The sequence below is a fragment of the Platalea leucorodia genome (assembly GCF_965183815.1).
Source record: "Platalea leucorodia genome assembly, chromosome: 12".
NCBI classification, from domain to species: Eukaryota; Metazoa; Chordata; class Aves; order Pelecaniformes; family Threskiornithidae; genus Platalea; species Platalea leucorodia.
Window position 1 is genome coordinate 6,942,779 of NC_138834.1, and position 17,604 is coordinate 6,960,382.

Below are 17,604 nucleotides of genomic sequence, written 5' to 3' on the forward strand. Positions count from 1 at the left end.
GGCTGTCATTTAGGTAATTAAAGAGAAAGCGGAAAATTATATGAAAGAGTTAACAAGGGGAGACCATGGTGCAAGTGTTGTATTTCACTGCAGTTATTTCGTGGCAGCGGACAGAGCCAGAGACTCCCACCGCCGAGCTGCCCCCACGCAGGAGAAACGCTGGCGCAGCGCTCAGCGGGGCGGACTCGGCACCGGCGTCCCAAACCGCTCACAAACCACACGCGACCGAGCGGCCCACTCGTGTCTCCGGCACTTGGTGTCCTATGTCCCAGAGAACCCTCAAAAATTAAGTCCTAAATGTGTTGGACAGTGTGCTAAATAGGCAAGAAAGATACAGCAAAGGTATCACCTTTATTAGCTTCTTTGATCTTTTAGTTAAAAAATAAGTTCAAATTGTGATAACGGAACACATCTTGCCCAATAGTCCAAGATAAAACCAGTTTAAATGCTAAAACCGGTCACATTATGCTTGGCTGCTGCCGTACAGCGCTAACAGAGCCCATACACGCACCCCATCTTGCCATAAAGCTTTTGTTAGAATAAATCGCTGCTGACTGGGGAAGTGGTGCTTTGCCCATCTTGTGAGTGCCACTCTCCCATTTCAACAATGTCGGAGGCAGTTCCTGGTTACAACACGAACTGGGAACTTCCTATAAACATTATTCATCTCTACATGGCAAGAAGTCCAGAACAAAAACAATAAACTAACAAAAAAAAAAAAAAAAAGAATGCTCGGCTGTGTCATACTCTATAAATATTTCTGAGCCACCATAAAAAAAAGGTAAGAAAAATAGTTCCTATGTCATAACAATTACACGTTTAAGATTCTTAAAAAACAAGCTAGTATTTAACCTGAGCTCTCAGCTATAAAAAGTTTTGTTAATCTTGGCATAATTCTAGGTTTTATTTAAAAATAAAACATATTCCCGCATAGTCACATCTTTTTGCCACTTGAGAGTCTTTCAAACACTCACAAAACCATGGAAAAAAAATCAGGTAACTTTCCATTGTAGCCGACGGGTTGATGATCTTCAGTCCTCAAAATTAATTCTATATTGGAAGCTTCTTCATCCACTGCAGAAAATTAAAGATTTTTATTAAAATGCAGGAACATTTCCTCTAAAATATATGAAGCAATCACATATATGTCAATGTACTATATACATTTTCATGCTGCAGACAATAAAAACATTGAGTAGAAATATGAAGAGGAGAAAGGTAAACAAAGCACTTCACAGAAAGACAACAGTCTCAGGGACACCACTGGAGTGTTAAAAAATAAAATTTCCAGTTTGTTTTGCAAAAAGGAGCGATCTTTGTGCCCTCGGCCAGCCACTGAGTCAGTTTACGAGCAGTGGCACATGCTATGGTGTCCAAAACTGAATATATCCCTTTACTCTTTGCTTTCCTCCTTTGTTCTTCAACTCTCCCCTACCCAATCTCTCTCGAAAGGAAAAACAACTGACTGATGAAAATGGCTAAATCACTGTCAGCTAGTTAGGAAATTAATCTAATGTTTGTCAGGGCATCTGCCCTCAAATGATTTCAAAGCAATTAAAAAAAAACAAACACCCAACCAAAATAAATTCAATCACTTCTCTCTACGGAATTGCACAAACATTAGTTATTGCTGGACCTGCTATCAACTCTGTAAAAGCTGCTTTGGATTTAACTGGTCGCAGTCATTCAGTGCCTTTTAATCGACAAAGAAAATAAGAATTGCACATCAGGCAGTGACTTGCACAGTCACTACTTCTTGTCATGGATCTACGGTGAACTGTGGGTACGTTTATTCCGCCAGTTCTTTCTCATTTGAAGCAAATGAGATTATTTCTGGAGGCTAAGCGTATGCTTACCGCTTTGCTGTATCAGCATGGTGCTCAGCAGTTTTGGGGATTTGCTCCTGAAACTTTTTAACATCGGTAGTTTCAGGATGCAAGTCACAGCGCTGGCTTCAATCTATAAAACCTCCCGCTTTTTTTACCTTAGGGCTCTTTTTAGGAAAGGAAGAGATCTCTGCGCAGGAACATTACAGCAGAGTAAGGTACAGCATTCCAGCTACTCAGCAGCCATTTCCTATGAGAGCCCCATTAGCGTGCACTAAGCAGACCCAACTTATTTTGGAAGAAGACTTAGTGTCTCCAGAATTAATGCAGAACCAGCAGAACATGAGGGTGCTACAAAGCAACACCGCTCCCCAGGGGCACAGAGGGTTTAGCTCCGCAGGGGAGACACAGCTCAGGGACTGCAGTTTGAATATACCGAGAGAGAAGAACTGAGCGGCAGCTCCCCACTCGATCCAAGTTGATCAGTATGAGAAATCCAGTGCCACACAGCTTCACGCTCCAGCTTGCTGTGTAATAACTTCCCCCTGCAGACATGCGCTTGGGTTGTGTCAGCACTGGAAAATTTCTTTTTTTGTTGATTTTTCCCCCCATTCTTGCTAGTTCTTAGTCGGTTTCATGTGGCATTTGGTATTTTAACCATATCTGGTTACTCTTTTGTCCTCAGAACCAGACAACACGGTGCCTATTGCAAGCATCCAATTCACATTAGTAGAACAAATAATCAGAGTGAGAAATTTCCTGATTCAAAAAGAAAAAACAATCTGCTATGGGCAAGGCTGGTTTTTATATTCTGAAACAGCTCTATTCAATACATTCTACTTTTGGAGCTCTGAGCCCAGGAACAATATGCTAAAAAGGCCCTTGGCTGTGGCGCTGAAAAACACTTCCCAATCTCTTATTCAACAATGTTCATATCCTTGATCCTGTTATCTGTAACACACAGAAGGACTTTAACTACAATAAGTGGCGTGCAGGTACTCGAGAATGGAGCTGCGAGATCTGACTGCCCAGAGGATGAGGAGCACGCTTGAGGAACGTTTAATTATTTGACTGAAGGGATTACTTGCTGCCTTAGTATCTGTTTGCTGTTACAGTACTCACAAGAGTGTTGTTGGAAATGCATTCAGAGCAGTGCACTTGGAATCTTGTGCCAGGCTCACAGAATCATAGAATCATTTAGGGTGGAAAAGACCTTTAAGACCATGGAGTCCAACCGTAAACCTAACACTACCAAGCCCACCGTTAAACCACGTCCGTAGTCATCTCAGAAGTCCATAGCCTTGTATCAATATTGCAGATGCATTTATAAAGAGGGAAACCAAAAAAATCAATCCCCCCCCCAAAATAATCAAGTTGAGAACACCTTCGTACTCACAGAACATCATAGAGAAAAGAATGGAAGCTTAGCATCTCTTTCTTCTGCAGCAGATAACTGGGTTCTGTGAAGAGCTTCTGCAAGTTCTGTTGTCTATATTGTAATGCAAAAACACTACGTGGAAATCAAAGAACTCAGACAACAAAAATTACAGAGCTGCCAGGTTCAAACTGGTGAGCAGCAAGGATACACTTTTTAATTCTCTCTTCTCCTCCCTCCCCCAAGCAGGGCACAGAATCCAACAGGTACAAATTCTTACTGATTAAATCCTAAGGGTTATATTTGATATATTTTATGTTTTAAAGCGAAGTTTAAAACTGCCTCGGGTAAACCTGGTTTTAAGCACAGATTAGCTGGCCTGCATAGATTAACTAAAACACGCTTGACGAGTTTTTGCCCAGAACTGCTCTGAAAGTAGATCAAAGTTCTACAGATGTGGTTCAGAAGTTAGCCCTGCCAGTAAACAGGAGCCTGCTTTACTTTCTATCCACTAAAGCAACCGTTCCGAACGAGAAGCCAATTTCCAAGCTCCAAAATGCAGAATCAGGTTATAAAGCAGAGTCATGCTCACTACTAAAGGACAGCCGGCTCAGCCGAGCTGTGACGTGCCAACCAGTAAGCAGGAGCCAGACAGCTGATGGGGCTGGGCAGGAGCCACAAGCAACCACTGTTTTGTAGAGAGCTTTTCAGGAATCCCTCCTACAAGACAGTCTTTGCAAAAGACTACACTGCTGCTGTCTTTCACGCTGAATTAAATCCTGCAGATGAACTTCTGAACAAAATATCCTTTCAGTTTATGTAAACGCTGGCACACAACCTTCAACTCTGTCAGTCAGTGCCAGCACAGTTAAGGTTTTATGGTTCTGAATGTCATCAAAATTGCTTTGTCTGTTAATTACAGTAACATTGTTCTGGTCAAGTTCATCTAAGGATATGAGGAGTGCAACATTTTTAGAGAGAAGTAATACCTTTCAGGAGAAAGCTGAGGCTTCAGCATGTAGCCTTCTTGTTAGGAGTCTGCTTTAAAACCAAAAGCCTAAATTCTCCCTTTGTGATACATATCAGCACCAGGCTACTCATTTCTAGTGACAAGTGGTACAATCTCGTTGCCAAACAAGGTAGAAATTCTTAAGGATATTTATGAAAACAAACAAGTGCCCCCTCCTCCAATTACTCCTATTGCCCACATACTCAAGGCAGAAACTCCCTATCAGCATTCACGCTCCTAAAATAAATTGCCATGACAGCTACATACAGGTTATTTTCTTTGACCATTGAATATGTTCTCTGACCCTGCAATGAAGGAACTATTAACCCACAAAAACTCTAAAGTTATTTAAGCTGAGAGTCTGGCTTAAATTCATATACAAAACTATTCTATATATCACCTATTTCCTATACTGTCCTCCTTTCCACAAATATGCCTAGCGTAATAAACCAGTTCTGAATGTTAAGTCATACTTCTGTTCACTTTTTGCTAGACCTCCTACAGCTTGCTCCAAAATGACTTCTTCCTTCCATCTGTTTAGACACATGCAGAAGTAAAATCCTGTCATGACCCTGAGGAGCCATAAAGCATCCTACAAAAAAAATTCAAGTACTTCATGCTAAGGCATGCAGGAATTTGCTCTCTAGCAAAGCATGAGGAGGATATTGTTTATAATGTCATAGCACAAGTCAAGCGTAAGTGAAAGGATGTTCACAATCACTCTTTCCAGCCACCTAAATCTAGTCATAGAGGAGTAATATATACCGTATTAATGCTGCTGCTGTTTGGACTGCAGCGAGGGCTCGCGTGGAGGAGAGTGCTAAGCTCCAGATCAGCAACCATCTGTCGAGACTCGGCCAACGCATGCTGCAGCTTACTTACGGGGGAACTGGTGTCCTGGAGGAGACAGAAAGTGAGCCAAAGTTATGAAATGATCTTTTTGGAAGATGTCAAAGGACTATAACATACCAAGAATCATCACTTTCATTTTGAAATGTCTCAGTTCAAAATACTACAACATAACACTGCTCCAGACTGTCTAAATGCTGGTATTTCTGCTAAACACAGAGGTCTTTCCTAGTGTCAGCTTTTTAACAGATCTTCGCGTGCATGGATACGTAGCGCACACAACAGCAGTACTTCAGTGATAAAGGGGAGAATAAACAGAGACATGAGAAAGAGGGAAAACCAGGCAGAACAAGAAAGAAACAGTGTCCAATAGCTTCTAATAACTGCGTCCAAGTGTACTCAGGTATTGTGCTTTACTGGAATTACCAATTAGCTGGCATCCATTATCCTAAAGCCTTTCATGTCAAAAGCTTTCTTTTTTTTTTAAGCTCACTTATGCTGTCCAAGACATATTGAGACAACAAGGAATTATTTTGAAAAAATATTTTACCACCTTTGCTTTAAGCCTGCTGTCTCATCATTCGAGTCCCTTGTTCTTCCACGCCCGCAGGCATTCGCTTTCCCACCATCAGTCACAATTCCCCTTAAAATTAATGAAGTACATTCTGCAATAAAATACTGACTTGGTCCACGGTAGCACTGCAGCATCTGTTTGTTGGCTCGGTCACTGAAAGGTCATTGATCTCCAGAGGGAAGTCTTCATCAGAGAATTTCTCACATCTCTGAGGCCTGTCTCCTTTCTGGGTGGATGTCAAACAGGGAGAATCCATGTGAAAAGAATTCAGATCCACGTTTTCTTCACTGTTAAAAAAATTAAGACATTGCCAGAAACAGTATCACCATTCTTTTTAAACTTTCAAAGGAAAATCATGGGACAACATCAATAACTATGGGCCCTGAGCCAAGAAAACCATCAAGCACGTGAGATTGCTCTGTTACTCGGAGTGGTTCCCATGTTTAACAGCTTCATTAGATCAGTGTCATCCTCTGAGGATAACAGTTTGACATTCAACCAGTTTCAAGAACAGCTACGTTACCATGTGCTTGAGTATCTATTTAACCTTGCAAAGATCACACAAAAGGCAATATCTAGTTCCTCCCAATACTCCGGTACTCTTTCTTCTCTCATACCCTACTCCCCCTTTTTTTTTCAATCAACCATTAGGCAAATTAATATATGTAGGTGTACTTTTCAAGGGAATTTCACAGTCTTTTAAAGTCATCATCTCACTTCAGAGATCACAGGAGAGCTTTCCCAAAGACGCTTTATTTTATTTATTTTTAAATACAGCAGCAGACAGTAAAGTGTTGTTCAGGCAAACTGTGATTAAACCCAAAACTCAGTTGCCTGACTACCATTTCAGTGTGGAGTTGAAGCATGCGACCTATTGGCATACATTTTCCCCTAGGTTTTAAAGCAAAACAAAATATTAATTTAGCACTGGGTGTATCTGAGTGTATTTAGGAATATCTGAAAAGCAATTTAAACGACAGTTAAAGCAACAAATCATACCCAGCACATTATTACTGTCCAAATGCCGACTCACAGCCATCCCAAGCTTGTCCTAATACAAAAGGTCTTTAGCTCTTAATATGCATGTCAAATGATTGAAACTTTTCTCTTACACCTTTCCCACCCTAAAAGTTAGCTTCATTATAGCCTACCCTAGAGAAAAACAGTTCTCAATTTCAATTCCTTAAATCACAATTTTATCAAAATGTACCACATCCCTCACTCAGCTCCAGCACCAATTAATCACAAATTAAGACTAGAACTAATAAAAGCTGTAGCATATTAGAAATTATCTTGATCGCCCTAACTAAGCCCTCTTCCCCTGGGATCCCCGTCCCCAGTGCCGCGTTTTCACACAGCACTGAGTGGTGTCTGCGGCTTGGTTTCTGCTAGCAGTTACAAGCTGTGCAGTGAATTTCATTTTCAACTGCTAATTTCCACTTCATACAGTTTTTAAAAAGTAAATAAAATAGCGACCATCTCCCCAAATAAAACATTTCTGTATTCATCACACTTCCGAACAAAACAGAAGCACAGTGCTAGCACTGCCTGTGTAGGGTAAATAATTAAAAAATACATATATTTTAAAGAAAATACTGTCTTCTAATTTACAACATTTCGTTAAATACTCTTTAGATACAACACACTCTGTACCTGGCAAGACCGTTACAAAAAGGTTTATTTTTAAGTGACGTTCAGTCTAAGAAAAAGCCCTTGTGAGAGATACCAGCTCAGAACCGTCTGCTGCGTCTCATTTCACTCCTCCTGTAGAACACTGGGATACACGAGGCTTTTAAGAGAGAAGAGCTCGTGTTTGTGAGCTTCGGACAAGGCAAGGCTCTGGAGAGATGTGAAGGAACAAGCTGTAGCAGCCTAGAAGCAGGGGACGTGAGGAAATGCCATGAGCACAGCTAGTTTTGAAGGATACACAGGTTCGGAGGGAGGGAGGGGGGGAAACAGGTCGGATTTGGAGGCAGGGAGACGGCTCAAGGAAGGGGTGGCTTAGTCCAGCAGGAGCAGACCGAACAAGTTAACTGCTGACGCTCCATCTTTAAAACCAGAATTGAGATAAAAATCCAAAGGCAGCAAATGTTGGTCCAACATAAACGAAGTCACTAAGTCGGAGCAAACAGAAAGGATTCCTGCACTACAGTATTTCACAATCACTCTTGCAGTTGGCTAAGGTATTTGACTGCGTTAATAGCCTTCTTGTTGGCTGTTCCAGAATTCAAGAACTCATGTCAAAAATATTTGCTGGGCTGACAGGGAGGTGCCAGCACCCTTCCCTATACACAAAATACATCATCAGCACTGCGAAGCCAGCAATGGAAAACTGGAGGATCCAGATTCAAGTCCCAGAAGGAATGTTGCGTTTGGTCTCCACCATTAATGCCTTAACAAGAAGCCCACACTGAAGACTGCAACGCTACTGCCTTCCTCCCATTTATGGGGTGAGAATTTATTTGGTGGCACATCAGAATCAGCAGAGGCTGGAAAGCAGAGAGTCTGGGATTTGCACCGAGTCAATCCATCCCCAGTTAGCAGGGCTCCTAGGACCACATGTGGGACATCAAGAAAACTTGATAGCTCAGCAGCAAATCCCAAACGGGTAGAGCAGCCCTCCCTTACTGAAGGATATCTGCTCTATCCGCATTGCCCGGGTTGAATGTGTTCCTTTTCCCCTAAAATCCCCTTAAGGACAAGACAAAAAGTGAAAGCAGTTTTCAGGATTCAGCCTCAAAAGAGATTTGGAGGGATGGCAGCGTGTCATTTGTGCTGCTGTGGGAGTAGATAAGAAAGGTCAGGGTAGACATAAGGGGAACAGAGCCTTTTTAATGATTTATGGACGGTGGAAAACTAGAGAGTCCACACAGAGCGTGAAGCTCAGCTAAGCTGTGTGGGAATGTGCCGGGACAGCGTTCTTTTTCAATGGCTGCCCATTCACCTTGTTTCTGAACAGGTCTGTCTCACTGACAGTTTCTAGAATATTTTTATTTTAAAAGCAACAGAGAATGAAAGCATAGGTACATCAGGTATTTCCATTCCATAACATTAATTTGTTTGGATGTTGGGCAGACTTGCAGGCTAAAATTCTTAGCAGGTTTAAACAGCTGTTCATTTACTGTACTTGTCAAACTACCAGCTGAAAAGCTACTCCTCTGTCTAAAAGGCAGCTATGAAATCTCTGTAAAACTTCAGAAATCCTTCTAAAATAGAGCTGGTAAGTCAGTCCATTTTTTGAAAGGAAATAGAGGAACCAACACAACAAATGCACAGAAAGCGACAGCTCTGAATGCCCTTGCTTGTGCAGGCATAAAACCACTTCTATAAATGCGAAGCAGCATTTCTATCTCGGATGCCTTCCAATACCACTAAGACACCTGAGTATTTTTCCGACAGTCCTCAGCATTAGGAGCCTCATTCTGCTCACCCCCGACCACATGTCCTTTTCTCCTCCCCCAATATAAACACAGGGATCGAGTCCCATGAACAAAGACGCACAGGAGAGCGGACAGATTGCTGTCCTTTAAATCTTGCCATCTCATTTTCTTGCCCTGAGTGAGGAAAGCTGCCTGTGTGGAAGAGCCGTGCCCTACATTCTTGCCCAGCCGCCGTGTGATTTCTTAACAGAAATAACAGTCACTAAAGCATCACAAAAATCTAGGTTTGTTTCTTGCCTTACAAAAACATCACTGCAGAAGCCCAACCCTGGTCAGAACATATTTTACCCACCAGATTTACAACCAACACTGGTGATTTCAATAAATCAGAAGACTTTTAAAATCTGCATTTTTCTCAATGAGTTTATTTGGCAAGTTATGTGGTATTGCAGCTTCTCCTACCCACGCAGCTCTTGGGGATAAGAGATGCGAAAAAATAAATGCATAAAAATAGAATCATGATACCTTAGAGCTATTTTAACTTATTTAAATTTACTACTTTTCAAGTTGGCAGACTAATGTTAAAACAGCAGTTACTTTAAACATCGCTTAAGATAATAAAAATTATTGAGAGCTTGTACACCCAAGTTTCTACATAACTCCAGCTTGTACCTATCTATTTCTTAAATGTAACAAGCACATAACCTTTTTGAGCTGGCACATTTCATCTCTTGTGCAGTCTGGAGACAGCTGCAGTCTTTTCCATGCCATACACTTCCATCGCCTTTTATGGGTTTGAAAATCTTCAACCATTCCGGATCTGATACTGGCTTCCACCATGCATCTTTTTTTATGATGAAGCTACTACTACAGGAATCAGATTCAGACTTGCAAATTGCAACAGGAGTCTCTCTGCTTTTTTGGCCAAACAGAATTCCAGTTCTCTCTTCCCAGGTTTTATTTTCATTATCAGTTTTGTCAGATGCGACGGTGTTCTGGATCAAAGTACTTTGTGAATCTACACAAGAACTGACGTTAAGCCAATGCTCATATTCAGGTAAAGATGGCTCAAGGGTTTGTTGGTCTCTGCTTTCCACTCCATTCTCAGAAATTTCCCTGTTTCTCAATGGCCTTGTGGTGTTTGCCTCACAAAATACTTTGCTGCCTAGCTCATCAGAGCTTAATGCAACATCCTGCTTTTCTTCTTCTTCCGGAAGGACAGCCAAGACTTTCACAACTTTTTGACACCGGTTTAAGTATGCTGAGGTAGTTTCCTCCGAGTCTGATGCACTCAGTAACAGTCTATTATCTACTTCACACATCTCAGAGGTGGTTTTTACCCTACGTTTTGGAACTTGTGCAGTTCCACACTCCTCGCATATCCCGTGGGTGCCCTCAGTCCTAACCGTGTCTGTCTCGCTGTTACTTTCGGGGGCAGAGAATGCCATATCTATGCTACAATGGCATGATAAAAAAACCAGTCAGAAATACTGCATTTAAAGAGCATACATAACTGTACTCAAGGTTAAAGCTACACATTAACCAAAGGCTGCAGCCATGGTTCTGCGGTAGTTCATAAACCAACAGGCAGCTGTATCCTGCCAAAACACGACAGAAGTCTGCCCAGCTTTGGCTGTTACTCTCCAAAATCAGTCTGAGAGTTCCCTCATGTTTTATATAGCGTGGTGATTCTGTCTGAACCGCCAGGGTGTGCACCAATTTCCTAATCTGAAAGCAACATAAACTTTGATTTTTAAACAAAAGTAGTAGCGGGCCAGATTAACACCCCTACTATTCCATTTTTTAAAAAAATCATTAACTGTCTGGCCTGCATACAACGCTTTATTCTGTGACTGATACTCATGGTGTCTCCTGACCAAGTTAAAAAGGTATCTGACAACTTCACTGGATGTTTGTGGTTGAGTCCAGCAAAGCCATCTTGACACAGCACACGTCTCTCTTAGATGTTAGTTGTGGCTGAACAGTGAAGTCTCTCTTTGAGAGCAAACTACTAGGAAAAAAAAAAAAAAGGAGAAAAAAAAAATTACTTTACCTCCTTTCATGTGCTGTCTTTTCATGCTTTTGCCTTAATTTCTGAGAGCTCTCCAAATTGACATGAAGAAATTGCAAGTCACGCTGCTGTTTTACGTAGATCTGTTTAAAGATAGTAACGTGCATTAGTGAAAGTCTGCAGTGCAGGAACACTGTCATCTGGTACTAACACATTGCTTGTCTTCCAAAAATATCCTCGAAACATTTTTATAAACCAATACCTGTAGTCAAACTATAGCCAAAGCCTTCCAAATCTAAGGGGCCACCTCTGCGTGTATTTAGGAAAATAATGTTTTGCAGCTATAAACAGTATTTCTATTGGAAGACTGCAGTGGTCTCCTAAAACGGAACCACATTGAACCATAAATACAATATCATTATTGTTATCTGATATTTCATACATGTTGTTATTATGTTGTTCAAAGTTATGCAGAATTACAGGACATGGAACGATGACGATGGCATTTGGCTTTCATGGCAGGGGATTTTTTGTAAAGCTAATGTAGAAGATAACACACATCAATTATTTGCAATTAAAAAAAACTGAACATGCCTTGAGAACCTCAATGAGTGCAGGTGAAAACACTGGGTTTAAGTCTCTCTTGAAAAACAGATCTTTCAGTACACCATGCCCCTTTACGCTGCGTGAGTTCACCTTGGGCATGTGTGCGAGGCAGTCTGCCCCATTCGCACTGCCCTTCACGTGACTTCCCGAGCCTAGCGCTCCCTGGTTGTACACACGCACTGACGACCTGTTATCTCAACAGAGTGCCCCAACTTTACTGCCATGAGGGTGGTATTTACTCATTGTAGGACCGAGTAAATACAATTATACAAAAAAGGCTAAAAGCACATAGAATTACAAGGATTTGTACCATGGGTTTTTAATTTTAACAACAACAACAAAAAAATCGACATTCTGTAGGGTTTCCAGCAAGGCAGAAACAACAAATTTGATTTGTTAGATCTAAAATAGCTAGATCGAACTTCTTTCTAGTGTTCCATGCAGATTTGATGTAATTGAAAAATGCCTTCATAATCTCAAACCAGAAATACAATTAGGGTTGTACCTGTCGCAAACTTGATAGCTCTGTGTCAGTCCGCGCTTGTTTCGACTTGGCAAACTGAAGAAGCTGATCCTTTCTCTTTGCTTTCTCAACTGTTTCAAAACATATACAATTTTTTAATTACTTTAAGTGAACAGACACAAAGCAAGTACATTTGTTAACAAGTGTGTCTGTAGCAGTAGAAACAGGTACCTAACCAAAACACAAGCATTTTCATAAGATCAACAGGATCTGTTTCCCCTCGAAATAAGGAGAGCACAAAAACCATACGACAACTAAACAGATCAAGTATTTTCCTCGGACTTTTCACCAGTACCTAGCTTTATTTTACTAGCAGCAATATTCTACTTCATTGACTGATTTATTTTACTTTCTCATGTTAACATTCTTCCATGGAAAGGAAATTCAGTAATTAATTCTAATTCATGCCTTGTACCGAGAAGTGCTGGGAAATACTTCCCATTACTATTGTTTTTAAAATACCGAGACGTGGGATCAATATTTGGCGAAGGTAACGACAGATAAAAAGTGAGAGTCAAGTAAATCATTTCACAGTAGAGGACATCTTTGGTCGCCTCATCTGTCAAGGTATATTGCTTGTCTGGAAGAACACCGCAGCAACAATCAGCCTGCCTTTCCCAGCTGCTGCAATAAAGAGTTTCTCTACCCAAAACCCAAGCGAAGCTATCAACAGATAGCAAGTTGCAGTTTACCAAGTCCTGCATTTTAAACTGTCTAAACCAAATGCATCAGTTAATGAAAAACAAGAGAAGAAGTGATTTTGTAAACATACTTCTTCCGTACAAACACTGGAAAGAGTGAATGGGCTGGCAACTTCACAGGGCCCAAGCGTTAGGTTTTACACGTGGCTTCTTTTCAGTAGGTCACCATTTTCTATGCCACCTATGTCAGAAGGGAGAATGGCACCTCCCATTTATTGTATTAATACCACAGGAGACATGAGAGTCTCAAAAATTTTCAAGAGAGAATCCTCTGAGCCATTCATTCCTCCATGCGTAATCGTATCGGTGAACTTTGTGCTTTCACAAGATTTTATAAACTGTTCCTGTGGAAGCCCTAGATATTGCTTTCATAGAAGAATGACACAAAAAGGCATATACCTTTATTAAACTGCAAGAAAGGCAGATAAGAAGCTGCCTCCTTCACAGATATTAGTGAACTGCTGTTGTCTAGAAGTCTCTGAGTTGATGAAAGCTAAGGCATGAAAAGCCAACTGCCCAAACTTACCAATAAGTGTGAGCTCATTCCTCAAGCAGCCATTTTCTTGTCGGAGGTGAATGATTTCTTCTTGCTGCTTATTATTTTCCTTCATCTTTTCACAGAGGTCATCTTTAAAACAAAATGTAGTATTTCCCAGAATGAAAAGGAATCATGCTGGTCTGCACTGAAATAGGTGCCCAGTATAAACATTTACCTTTCAGCTTATTTGTTTCAAGTATTAGTTCTTTCAGTCTCAGTTTGAGGTCTTGCTTTTCTTTGTTGAGACTGCATTCCTCCGTCTTTGCTGCACGCAATGCACTTCCCAGCTTTTTGAATTTAGATGTAAACTCAGTAATGTGATCAGTTGTTTCAAGTATAACCTCGTCCTGAAATATGAAATAGAATGTATTCTTGATTACTGTTTTATCTTCATGTATGGATTTTGACAAAACAACAGTACGTCTTATTGCAGTAGTTATAGCTACTTCACAGATTTTCTTCTGAGCTCTTGAGGAAAACCAAACAAAAATCAAAGCCAGGAAACAAGCTTGTTTATGAAAATAAACGAGTTTATTTGTTGTTGACCACTTTTCCCTTCTCAAACAAGCCTAAGAATTAAACAGCAGTGAGATAAACGGTGACTAAACCGCTGCAGTACAGTCACCAATAACTGCACTGCAGTTTGACCACGTTTACTGCCTGATGAGACGACAGATGTTACCTTCAGCTTAAGCATAGTAAGAAGCTCCTGTTCTCTCGCTTGCAGCTGGCCTGTTTTAGCAGACAGTTCCAAAACTGAGCAGTGGAGACTTTGATTTTTCTCCTAGTGAACAGAAAGAAGAGTGTCAGCTACTACTTCAATGATTCAAAGTTACTAGTTTTCCAGTAAGTGTGTGCATGACTTTATTTAAACATTATGAATGGCAATGTGGGATTTTGAGCAAGCTGCGAGGATCTGGAGAAAAGAGGACTGGAGTAAAAATTGCTCCCCAATTCGTTACAACCAAACTCGCTTGCAATCAAGGATCTTAATATCCTGCATGTCTTAAGTCAAGCCGATTAGACAGATGAAGGCGCACAGAACCGCTTTACTGTATTGCATACGGGAGAAAAAATTATCCCAATAAACACATCATTGCCAAATCACTTTACAAAATCTAGAACCCTCGAATATAAATTATTTTCATATCCTTAAACCGTTTTCAGAATGTTACGGTTCATCATAGTAATCAAAGCTGTAAATAAAACTTTCTGGAACTTCCCAAGCAAGCACCAGTACTGTTCCGGGAGCCAACACTGCCTTTGGCAATCACAGTGCCCGACGGTTTTGGAGGCAAGTTGGTTCTGAGCAGCGTTCCCCAAAACTAAGCCAACAAACGGCAAACTCCAAGTCCTAGCTTAGGAAAGCTTTTTTGCCCTTTTTCCCAACGAATCAGAGCTATAGCTTAATCTAACATTACTGTAGTAAAAGACAAACGCAACTCAAGAGCCTTAATATGAAATATTTATTCACTGGTGAAACTCAGAAATGCCCCTGGCATTCTGTACACGCATGGACTGCAAACTCAGACCGTTACTCAACTCCTACCTCCAGAGCCTGACAGTGAACAGTTGCATCTGTTACTTTTTGAGACAGCTCTTTAAACTTCTGTTGTGTATTTTCAAATGTTATCTTACTGTCATTCTGCTGAGATTCTAAGAACTTTAACCTTTTAGTCAGTGATTTTATAATTTCATTTCTCTTGTTCAGCTCATCTGAAAAGAAAGGAGACAAAGTATCTCTGAGAAAACAGCTCAGATACTGTCATGCAATTTTTTTAAAATTCAGAAGTAATTTAGTCCAGCGTTTTAAAATCATGCGATTCGGAAACAGATGCTCGCATTGCATACTCTGAAGCAGGATTCCCTAGCTACCCAGGTCAGATGGAATACGAGCTCTGTGGTGACCTCTGTACTAGGCTGTCAAACAAGACTGTTCAGAGCTGCCAGGTGACGAGCTGGGTGGCTTGCTGATGATGTCAGAGCTGTGCGGCAGAACCTCAGGGCACGGGGCTCTGCAGTACACCCGCATGGTTACAAATTGTTCCCTTCCCTCACATTTATTTAATCAGATTTTTTTTAAGGAATCCACAGAAGCAATTTCCATATTCAAACAAGAAAGACCTATCTGATTACCATACCCCCCTTCAAGGTAAGATCACTTTAGTACCATTGTGGAAGTTTTGATCTCAAAAGAAACCGAATTTAAGGCTGAAGGGCAGGAAATGTTCCTTGTATGATGCAAAACTGTTATTGAGGGGACTAAGCACCTGAATGTACTTAAAAGACCAGGGTCTTATTCTTTATACACACAATACTTACTGTTCAGTAAGTTGCATCGTTCTGCTAAAGTCAGTATTTTTTGCCGGTCATCTTCCCAGGCTAGAAGCTGTCTCTGATGCACTGCAACCATGTCATTGAGCTCCCTATCACGATCTTTCAGTTCTGCAATTAAAAGCTGGAGTTCTTGCCTCTGTTTCTGAATGGTGCTGTTGTCAAGGCTTGGGCTAAGTTTCTATAAAAGGTAACACATGGAACACATTTCAACATAAAGAAGCAGCGATAAATTCTCTGATAATAAACTCGAGGTTTTAATTAAAGTTACAGTACTTTTATATTATAGAGACCATTCCAAAAAGTTCCTCATGCTTGTGGTACCACCTGTGGTCCTTGGCCGCAATCGTTAGCGGTACAATGAGTACTCTCATGCTAAAAATAGAGCGCTCTGTTTGTTAACTGTACTTTCATTTGTTTACCTGGGGCGAAGCAGAGCGCGGCAGTGATGAATTCATAGGGGACCGGGGAGCAGAGCGCTACCAGGCATTACTGGATACGGGTAACGATGTATGACGGTAACGCTCAGCATGGAGGCTGCCTCTGGTTTAAGCACTACATGGTTACCCGCCGAGACTCCTTCCGACCCGGCAACCCTGCAGGAATGACAAACGCGAGCCGTTGAGAAGTGAGCGGGGCGGGGGCACGGCCCCGCGGCCTCCCCCGGGCGCCGAGGCCTGAGGAGGGCCCCGAGGTGCCCCCGCCTCGGGCGAGCGGCCCCCCTCCGCCGGCCGCTGCTGGGGCAGGCCTGCCGGTCCCCCGTGCCCCTCCGCACGGCGGGGCGGCCCCCCGCCCCTCGGGGCCTTCCCCCGCCCCGCCGCTCCCGCCCGTTACTCCGCGCCCCCCGCCAAACCCACCGGCGCCCTCGCCCTGACGTCACGGCGGCGCCCCGCCCCCGCCAGCCGTTGAGTGGCCGCCTCGGGCGGCCGTTAGGCAGAAGCCCCGCCCCCCCGCAGCGGCGGGGTTGCGGGTTCGAGTCCCGCGCCCGCCGGAGGCCGCGCTGGGCCGGCGGGGCTGGAGCTGCCTGGGAAAACGAGACAATTAATGATGTTAATAGGAGACGAGTAAGAATCAGACTGGACGTTACAGGACGGCGGTACCTACCCTGCTCAGCTTTTAAATGGAACAACTACAGAGACAGGGCTGTCTCGTTAGATACGCCACTCTCAACTAAACCCATCGGCTTATAAACAAAAATCACGGAAAAAAGGAACTTTACCAGTCCGGGACAGGGCGTACAACGCGTCACCCCCTTGGGGTTTGACCTCATCTACGTTTTACAGGGACAGGACAATGTCAGTTCCAGGACTCTGCCGCCAGGGAGCATTTCACGTTACGAAACGGAGCAGTGAAATACAAAGCACCAGGTGGAAGCTGGAGGCTGCAGGTGCGGAGAGCAGAGCTGCGCAGCTGGCACCCACCTTACCCGCTGCCTGAATGCAGCTTGTGGAAACAAACACAAAAGTGGTGTTAATTACTACCATTCTTGAACTAGCAGCATGCTAAAAACACAAAGCCACTAAAATTGCCTCACCTAGGAAGCCAGCAGGGTTAGGAGAGCGTTTGGAATCACAAAAATAGGCTGAACATTTCAGACGTACTCACACGTTCCTCAGTGTTTCCACTTAAGGGAATGAAATCGTTGAGTTGGAAGGGATCTACAACGATCATCTAGTCCAACCACCTGACCACTTCAGGATTCATCTTCCTTTACCTTTAGATTGTTTGTTCCATTCTGATTTCTAAGATTTTATGCAGGTAAATGAGAGGTACGAGTTTCTGTACATAAGCCACACGCCGTATTCGCTTAAGTTCAGCAGAAAGGACAGCAGATGAAAAATAAGATTTTAATGACTTTATTACTTTCCTGTAAGATTG

The 17,604-nt window shown here is 42.3% G+C and overlaps 1 protein-coding gene across 6 annotated transcripts; it reads right to left on the reverse strand.

The window, feature by feature from the left end:
- Positions 1-332: 332 nt before the first annotated feature.
- CCDC62 (coiled-coil domain containing 62) lies at positions 333-17,524 on the reverse strand. Of its 6 annotated transcripts, XM_082325378.1 has the most exons (15): positions 17,332-17,524; positions 16,946-17,169; positions 16,149-16,322; positions 15,715-15,907; positions 14,942-15,108; positions 14,075-14,176; positions 13,568-13,739; positions 13,381-13,482; positions 12,136-12,224; positions 11,067-11,167; positions 9,719-10,468; positions 5,743-5,920; positions 4,976-5,107; positions 3,223-3,315; positions 333-1,074 (listed from the first exon to the last, which is right to left on the reverse strand). In XM_082325378.1, the coding sequence occupies exons 3-14, from the start codon at positions 16,182-16,184 to the stop codon at positions 3,229-3,231; spliced, it is 2,109 nt and encodes a 702-aa protein (XP_082181504.1). In that variant the 5' UTR covers positions 16,185-16,322; positions 16,946-17,169; positions 17,332-17,524; the 3' UTR covers positions 333-1,074; positions 3,223-3,228. The 6 variants fall into 6 exon arrangements, with proteins under 6 accessions (XP_082181504.1, XP_082181506.1, XP_082181509.1 ...); XM_082325380.1 differs by lacking the exon at positions 16,946-17,169; XM_082325383.1 differs by lacking the exon at positions 9,719-10,468.
- Positions 17,525-17,604: the final 80 nt, after the last annotated feature.

Coding starts and splice junctions, on each gene's coding strand:
- CCDC62 (XM_082325380.1), bottom strand. CDS start 16,184: ATGAATTCATCACTGCCGCGCTCTGCTTCGCCCCAG. Junction 15,908..16,148: donor CGCGCTCTGCTTCGCCCCAG/GTAAACAAATGA, acceptor TACCTTTTATAG/AAACTTAGCCCAAGCCTTGA. Junction 5,108..5,742: donor GCAGTGCTACCGTGGACCAA/GTCAGTATTTTA, acceptor TGTCTCCTCCAG/GACACCAGTTCCCCCGTAAG.